This window comes from Uloborus diversus, chromosome 9 (genome assembly GCF_026930045.1).
Source record: "Uloborus diversus isolate 005 chromosome 9, Udiv.v.3.1, whole genome shotgun sequence".
NCBI classification, from domain to species: Eukaryota; Metazoa; Arthropoda; class Arachnida; order Araneae; family Uloboridae; genus Uloborus; species Uloborus diversus.
In genome coordinates this window covers 131,712,791-131,722,039 of record NC_072739.1, presented here as the reverse complement: position 1 = coordinate 131,722,039, position 9,249 = coordinate 131,712,791, and the positions used below count along the sequence as shown (strand labels likewise).

The window sequence follows — 9,249 nt, the reverse complement described above, 5'->3', positions numbered from 1 at the left end:
TAACTTTGACTCTAACTGACTTGACGTTTAATATCCCGAAACAACTAACTCAGCGGCTTCTAGATCTCATCAATAGTAATAATAATAAAAAGGGGCTTGCAAGTAGAAAGATTTTAAAGTTGGCCACATTTAAAAGTTGAATGGGTCCTTAAGTCTCAACAACCAATTGTACAGCTATTTTAAGTTTTATGGGAACTACAATTTAATGAATAGAAACTACTCATTCCTTCAAAATATTATTTGTCTTGAAACTATCCTGATCTGCCACTCATGAAGAACTCCCGAAAACCAAGGGCACAATCAATGACAGGAGTTTTCGTAAAGTAATATTTTGTGTCTTTCGTTCCTTGTAAGAAACCGGTAATAGTTCGGTTCAATTTAGTTAAATAATATTTCTAAAAAATAAAGCAATCTTAGAGAGCTTGAAAGACTTTTTTTACAAATAATAAAGCATGGTCTGGAACAATTAAGCCCCATCCCTCAAAAAGAAAGAGTGCCCTTTCATTCTCTTTGATATCTGTCAATCATATAGAGAGAGAACGTCTAAATTTTTCCAGAATCACAATAGCTCTTACTTTTTTAGTTAATTGCTTTACTTGTTTTAAACCAGTACACATATGATTTTTCAGAACATGCGTGCAAATTTAATTTGAGCTAAAGATAATTTTATATGTTTAAAATTTTTCCTTTTTCTTTTTTTCTGCAACAAAAAAAATCGATGCTTCAAATCCAAATAAATATAACAGACAAATGGTGTCATTACTCACAACTTTTTTGACCCTCCCTTGTTTTAGTACAGCTCAATACTACTCTAATGATATAATCTTGTTCAAAAGTAGAATCGAGACTACGTTTTCCTACTGTCTCTATTAACCCGAAGTGAGGCTCAGACCTTTAAACTTCGTACATTTTTCAGGTCTCAAATTTCTTTATTCGCCATGGAAGCCTTTAAAGTTCTGAACTAGATCAATTGAATCACTCCAACTAATCCAGGTTCTTTATACTTAGTCGTTTGAGTTTACCACTGTTATCGGATCCTGAACTTGAAGACTTCCTTAGAACATACTTCAGATCGTAATTCGAAACCATTGACAGTTATTGTCTAGCTTAAACTGAATACTTCAATTGAATCTGGATAGCTTATCCAACACGATTTGAACCTACTAAGTAACTGAATCCTTAAAACTGATTCAGTTTATCATTACCTTACCATAGTTTGGGGAAGAAAAACTTGCCAGGGTACATAATAGTGCGATGAGGCTCTTCGCAGCCTACACAATGTTGCCAAGTTAGCTTTGCGTTAACTATGGTTAACCGGCTGTTGTTTGATTCTAAAATCTAGGTTTAAACATCCCAATAACCTGCCTTGTTTAGCTTGTTTCTTTTAATAAATTCAAAAAATGTTATAAACCGTCCATAAACGTAAATAACCGAGTCATGCTTTGCTCTGTTCCAATGGTGGATCCAGAAAGTATTCACGGAGAGGGCAATCGATTTCAAATACTTACACTCTTAAAAAATCCTAACACCATGAAAGTTCATCTCAAATTAAGTTTTTTTTTTTTTTTTTTTTGGAATTTCTATTTTTAAAACATTCGGAAGGAGTGTACTAGACCCCATCCTTTACCTTTACGTCATCAAAAGTCCAAAAGTGTCCTATAATTGCTTTTTGGACTTCAATTTGAAAAACTTTCCAGGGGAAAGCCCACTAACCCCATCTAAGATCGTCTAAAATTGCGTTTTTTAAACTTCAAAAACCTACGAAGTTCCAATCCCTATCACTAAAGTGTTAAGAGATGTGCTACAATTGCCTTTTCAAGACTACAATTCTGAAAAAAATCCGAGGAAGGGCCCTATTTTTCGTAACATTGTTGAAGATCGTCTAAAAGTACGTTTTTGGAACTTCAGTATCGAAAACCGTGAGGGAGAGCTCTTGTATCTCGGTTCCAGGAAGGGGAGATCGCTTCCATGGCCCCCTTTTATCCATCCTTGATCTGATTCGGTTAATACATAATTATCCTTATAAAAGAAACAGCATTATGTGATCTTTGCGTCCTTTAGTCATCATTAGCTCTTTTCTTTTAAGCCTTTTACGAGCAATTCGGCTCATTATGCAAACAGAAACAGCATGTTAACAGCCAACAATAGCCAAACATTTACTAAATTGATAAATTTTTGACAGAAATCACTGATAAATATTGACGTTGTACAATTTAATATAGTCAGAGAACTATTTTCAAATACTTTTATAAGCATCAACGAATCTTCTAGGTGTTGGACGCATTAAAAGAATTGACGAAGAACGTTATGTACATTATTTTAACGAGATGTATTTTATATTTATACTTAGGTGTGCGTAACGATTTTATTTGTATATAGTTAGATATCATTTATTTACTTTTAAATGTTTTCATTCAAATTGTACCTTTTGGAGGAAAGGTTTTAATCATTATGTATATCACTATTGAAATAAAATGTGTCATTTTTAAATGTTGGTCTACTTCATTTATTATGTTGATGTCAGAAGATATACTGCTTTCAACACGAGGCAGTAAGGGAAAGTATTTGATTTTAGTGGATTAAATCAGAAGAGGAATAAGATTGGTTTTAAATGTTGGTTTACTTCGTTAATTACGAGTATGTTGATGACAAAAGAACATTTTTCTTTCTACACGAGGCGGCAACGGAAAGTATTTAGCTTTAAAACAAAGGTAAAGGTATTGTGAAACATCTGAAATCTTGTATGGATATAGCAGAAGTTCTCAAAATGTAATTGAGTCAACAAATAACGTGGTTAACACTTCAGTAGCGTCACCATCGGGGGACGGTCAGCCCTGGGTGACAGCATTCGGGAGGGGGGGGGGGTGACGTTCAAACTGGTTTTAAAAGTTTATGAAAAAGAGGAATACGTACTTCTATTCTGAAAGTTTCCACTCAATATATTTTTAATTTTATCTTATCGATCAAATTTCAACAAAAATGGAACACAATGCTGGGGGGCGGGGGTGCTTGCACACGCGTCTGAGGCACGTTTTACATAAAATGCGTTCGGAATTGATACTTGTCTTTTAATGTAAGTACATAACACCAGATTAATAGCAATTTTTCTGAAAATTGTAATGAACTTTGTTTACATTTAAACATTAAAAAGTCTTTTTTTTGGGGGGGGGGTGACAGCATTAACTTCTGCCCCAGGTGACACCCATGGTTGGAGCGTCACTGAACGCTATCCTTTTTTTTTATCATTTCATTCAACTTGTACCCACAAAATGTTCAAGAAGCAATGAGTCTACGGCTTCTTTTAGTCGCTTCTAACACTGCTAAAATTTTGCTTAAACATTTTCAACATTAAATTTGCATGTTTTTAAAAAATCAAAATTGCAAATATTTTAGTGAATGGATAACTATTTCAGGGATAAAAAATATTAAATTCGTTTTAAAAAACAACTCCTGCATTTACTTCTAAATAATCCTGTTTTAAAGGTTGAATAATATTCGGGATCGTTAGCATTGAAACTTAAATATATCGATCATCCAAATTAAAAAAAAATCAATTGAATTCGCTCATCAGAAACTGGCGAAAAATTGTAGAAATTTGATGTGAAGATAGCTAGTTTTGTTGAAAATTGTTGGAATTACACTAAAAATTAAAATTGGAAAAGTTGGAGAAAAAATACAACCAACAAATTGAAAAACCCTATTGTCTCCCCCCTTATTTTAAATAAAAAGCGTGAAAATACGCGTGGGACATTTTAAGGCAAATTTTCTAATTTTAACGTGAGAAATACGCTTGTAAAAGGTGTTAAGAATATCCTAAGTTTTAATACCTTTATACAAAGATACTGTCACAATTAAACCACATTAAGGACTTAAATAGCAATTAAAAATATAAAATGTACAGCGTTGACATAATGAAATACTTAAAGGATAATCTAACAACGCAAACTGCGCAAATTCGAGGGGAGTTCACGAGAAACCCACTCTTTTCATTGCAAAATAAGCAGACTTTTAGTTGAAAAGACATCAGACATCTAAAAGCTTTAATTTGCATTGAAAAAGGGGTACCTTGTTTGCACGAAACAGTGTCTGTGCTCCTTGCAAGTTTGCGCAATTTAACGATGCTATATCTTCTTTTGCTTTCAGCACAGAACAAGTTTGTGCTTGTGGAAAGGATGGCGGGGGGGGGGGGGGGGGGGGGGCGTTAGTAACTGCACTTTTCTGTTTAAAAATTTCACGTCTTGTAAAGTAAAATCTATTGAAGAACATACTCTTTAGAACAATTTGATTAATATTGAGCTCAATATGTCGAGTACTAATGTTGAAGTAGTCATATTGCTTAAATACTAGATATGCAGTAAGCAATTCAAACGCAGACATCCATTTTAAGTACTCATACTCTAGCAGGTGGACATTAAGATTATGTTCCATTGTACACAATATACCGCCGTGGGCAGATAAACGCCAGCATCTGAAGAAATGAGATTTTGAAGAATAGAGTTTCGGATTCCATATTAAGAATAGGGAAAAAGAGAATTTCACATTTTTTCCCGCCAAAACCAAATGAGCAAGCTTGTACAGTACAATAAACCTAACGTATAAAAGATGACAATTATATATTTAAAAAAAAAAAAAAAAAAAAAAGAGTGAAAGATTTGCAGTTACTACCCTTTACCTGCCCGTAGCTGTATAAATTAGTGATATGCCACTGTTTCTTCAAAAAAACGTCCTCTACGGCGAAAATATAATAAATATGATTTAATCTTTAAAGAAATCTCCTTTAAAATTGAGGGAGAGTTGGTAGGAACGGGTCAGCGCTGCATTAATGCTTAAATAGAATGTGAAAAACTATTTCTAGCTTACTCGGTAGATGTAGGATACATGAGCAAGAGTGTAAAGCTGCTACTGGATAAGTTAGAAATAATTTTTCGCATTTTATTTCAGCATAAATGCAGCATTGACCCATTCCACCCAAATTTCTCCGACCGACGGAAAAACAGAGCCGGGAACGCCTTTACAAAGAGAATTTTGCCTCACTTTTTCTGAAGGATGCCAAGAAAAACCAAAACTAAGAATAACAGAAACCCCGAATCAATAACAAAAACTATTAAACTAAAAAAAAACATGTCTCAGAGGGTCGTTGGCTTCTGAAATGATACCTTATAATTTAAATAGGGAATAAAACCTAATTTAAACAGAATTGAAGAGTCTTTTATTCAAGTATTTAAGAATTTTTAAAATAGAAAAGATCCGACAAAAAAGTAACGGATACGGATACAGATCTTTATTTTTCCTCGGATATCCGCGGATACAGATATCCGGAACGTCAGTAATATAAATCCTTTTATCCAGAACTCGCGCGGTGACCGAAATATCCATGTTTAAAATAACTTTTTTAAAAAAATTTCAAATATTTTATCAATACGATTATTTTGTATAGCACTTTGCTTTTAGAAGAAACCGTAAATGATATACTTTGAACTGGAAAACAATTAACATTTGAGGGACATAAGAAGTGTGAGAGAAATTTATTCGCGAATTCTCTAATCCCTCATTTTGAACTTTTGTCCTTTTTTTTTATATATATACAAGCCTTTTTTTTTTTTTTGTTTCCGATACAAATAAAGCACCAAATGGACCATCAAATTCGAATATTTCCCTATTGTTAGCATGAAATTTAAAACTCATTTCTTCAAATACATTAAAAGCTGATTTCTGCAGATACTGCCCTTCATCTTCTCAAGGCAGAGTTTCATTGCAATCAAGATTTTGAAAAATCCTGTAATGAACGTAGAATAAGTACGCGGTAAGAAGATAACTTTAAGAACTGCAGTATAACTCACCAGTGACGATAGTGGCACATCTCAAAAATTTGAAAACTAATTTGATTTCAAATCACAATTAAATTCCCTTTGACTCAGTACTGGCACAAAGCTAGCATACGTAACTGCTACTTGGTGCCACCTAAACTATAATGAATAGTGGCACATCATTTAAAGTTTCACAATGAAACCTTTATTTTTACACTGTGTACTATTAGACTACAAAAACAAACTAATAAACGTGTTGAATCTCTTGCATATATCATATTTAAGAATAAAAAGCATCACTTAAATAAAATCGGGAAATATGTTGATTTTGAGTTGCGCCACTGTTACCTTTAGAGGGCGATATAAAATCTACTTCTCGTTGCAAAGATAAATTGAAAAATAAAGAATATGGTATGGTCCGGCCATGCTAAGTAACTTGCCTTTTAAGTTTTATGCCAATCCAATCGAGACATATTTACGACTAGTCTGCAAACTACTGTAGTAATTCGCAATAAATTAATCATTGCACATGTTCAAACCAAATCACCAGCTATAATTAAATGCAATTTATCCTAATCACTTATTTTGCAGGTTAAAATCTACGTTATTTATTACAGAAAAAATCCGATTAACAAACTTTTCTTTAACGTAAATTATGCTTCAAAATCCTAACTTAAAGATTAAACTTTCGGTGCTTTTAAAAGCAGCAGTAACCTCTCCTCTCTCCACCCAGTAGGATGTAAATAATTTACAATTACATGAACTTACAATGTCATGAATTGCAAATTGCACTTGAAGCAACTGTCAAAATATAGCTCACAAGTCTACTTCAAATACAAAAAATTCCCCTGCCGATTTTAAAGTTACAATCCGAGACTTACAGCTACAAAAATAGGCAAGTTTAAGTGTACATGTTTTACATATCGTCACCTCAGAGCAACGGCAGGATATCTAATCCCAGAAATAACACGAAGATAACTTACTGTTGCTCTGAGGCGACGATATAAGCTTCAGGAAGTGTATGGATATTGAAATTTAAAACAGATTTAATATATAATCACTTTATTTTTAATTTAACAATCAATGTCATTTTATACGTCAGTGCACTAAAAGTAACATTTTTAACAAGGACGTTTAACAATAAAATTCGGGCATATATGCTTAAAAAAATTATAAAAACTGCAGTGTCGACACTGGAGTTAATGAAGGTTTAAAAAGTTTAGAATTAAAATACAAAACCATTTACCGGGATTACTTGACATTCAGTCTTCGACGAAGATGCTAAATCGATCCACAAAATCCTAAAAACAAACAATTAAAAAGTTGCTAAAAAGCCTGAATTGTCCAAAACTGGTAAATGGTATAAATATATTCATCGTCCAAAATTCAACAGAACTTAAAAATCTTCTCAATGTCACTCTGCTATCAAATTCAAAATTTTATGAGAACTTAAAGCGAGTCCTAAATTCACCAGTTGAAAGTCAAGAGAAGTTCAAAAATAATCGTTCACCGGATGAGTCGAGTAGCATGACCGATGGCTAATTCTGTCGGCTGTCTCACTATAATTTCCTATTTTACTGTTCAATAACAGTCAATGAGAAAGTGTTCATTATCCGAGTTTTGATAAGATTGCACAGCTGTATTTCAACAGCAAAAAATTTTAACATCAAGTCGTCTTTGCATTTTTTTTTTTTTTTTTTTCTGTTTTCGAAGTTTGACGAATAATTCAAGTAGCAGCATCAGTTCTTTGCACAGTTTGTAAACGCGAGCAAAGTCTGTTCATGTTCTGTACTACAACATTATGAAACTTGAAAGTGTGGTAGAAAAAATTGCGGGCTTTTATTCGTCGTTACAATTCAGCAATGCTCTCGTTAATCGCATCAATTTGAACATACCATCGAATTCCACATAATTGACCATCCAGATGGTGAACCCTTTTTAGAATCCTCTTGCTTTCTGAGCTGCGACGAATTCTGCGTAATCTATGAATCCGTCCCGATTCTTATCGTCTGATGTTAAAATAGGATCTATCATGAGCGCCAGCTCTTCGTTTCCGAAAATCTTGGTTGTCCCAATGTCACCATTTTCTGGTCCCATCATCTTACTTTCCTCGACGTGCCAGTGCAGAAGGGACTTTATCAATTCGCAACCGTCCAGCTTGTTGTTGTCATCGTTGTCATGCATCTTGAAGTAGAGGAATCTAAGCTCTTCCTCCGCCATTTTGTTGATGTCGAACGTGGAATCCACTACGCCTTCTAAATGTTCCATGATGTGGCCTTTCTCCTCCACGTGCGATTTGTCCATCATCAGATGAGGTGCGTGTTTGTGCAAGCGATGACTCATCGCAGCGTTGAAGGTTCTCAGTAAAAGCAGCAAAATGACGGTGAATGAGGGAATTGACAATTTAAAATTCATTTTGATGATTCTAGTATGAAATTAAAACTTTAAAAGACAACACAAAGCACACTCAATAACTTAAACAGTCAGACAGCTGCGGAACTTCAGGAAAATTCTCCGCTAGAGAATTTATAGTTACAGTTGCAGTTTCTTGTAACGTCAAAGTTTAGGAAGCATGGGAAATATTTAAATATTTTGCGTATGATGAAGTATGTTCTTTTTCAGAGGGTTGGAGAGAATGTTTAGCTATTATTTTGATTCATCAAATAATTTAAATTTAGTGACTTGTTATTGTTACCGCTGCTTTTTCTTTTCTATTCTTTCTAAATACGTTCCAAGTTAGTAAATTGCTTTGTCCAGTTTCAATTAGTAGTATATATAGTTTAAAACCAAATCAATTACTATTTAGTTATCATTTTTAACGTTTCCCCTTAGTAAATTCCTTTCTTTTTTTTAATTTAATGTAAGCGAAGTTTAAAAATCAATTCGGTCACTACAAGAAAACATCAACTAATTACTTCACTACTAAAAAGCATAACATTTTGGTTCCATGATTTTAATATTAGTGTAACTATATCAAATAAAAGTTACATCAAGATTTTTTTCTTTCATTTTTTTTATTTCATTGTTCATTTTACTATTAATAATAATAATTATTAGTAGTATTAATATTGTTTTTTAATTCACCTCACCTGATGGGACGGCTGTAGCTGGAAAATCATTAATTATTTCTAACACCAGTCTATAAGGGGTCATCCACAAATAATCTCACCCTTTATAGGGGAGAGGGTTTCGAGAAATTCAGTTTGTGACAAGGGAGGGGGAGGGTACAACAAAAAGTGCGACATCACACATTTTTTATAACAATATGTTAATGAAAACAAGCGTGACATGTTACAAACGATGGGGTACGGTGAAGTGTAACACTTTGTTACAAAAGAGGGAGAGGGTCAAAAATGTTGAAAAAAAGAATGACTTAACTTATGGACTGTCCCAAAGCCATAGATATTTTAGAACTCTGGTCCTGTGAACCGGTACCTTTCTG

The 9,249-nt window shown here is 33.6% G+C and overlaps 1 protein-coding gene across 1 annotated transcript; it reads right to left on the bottom strand.

Moving 5' to 3' along the window:
* Positions 1 to 7,745: 7,745 nt before the first annotated feature.
* LOC129230499 (multiple coagulation factor deficiency protein 2 homolog) lies at positions 7,746 to 8,150 on the bottom strand. The gene has a single exon (XM_054864901.1). The coding sequence runs from the start codon at positions 8,148 to 8,150 to the stop codon at positions 7,746 to 7,748; it is 405 nt and encodes a 134-aa protein (XP_054720876.1).
* Between the last annotated feature and the right edge of the window lie 1,099 nt (positions 8,151 to 9,249).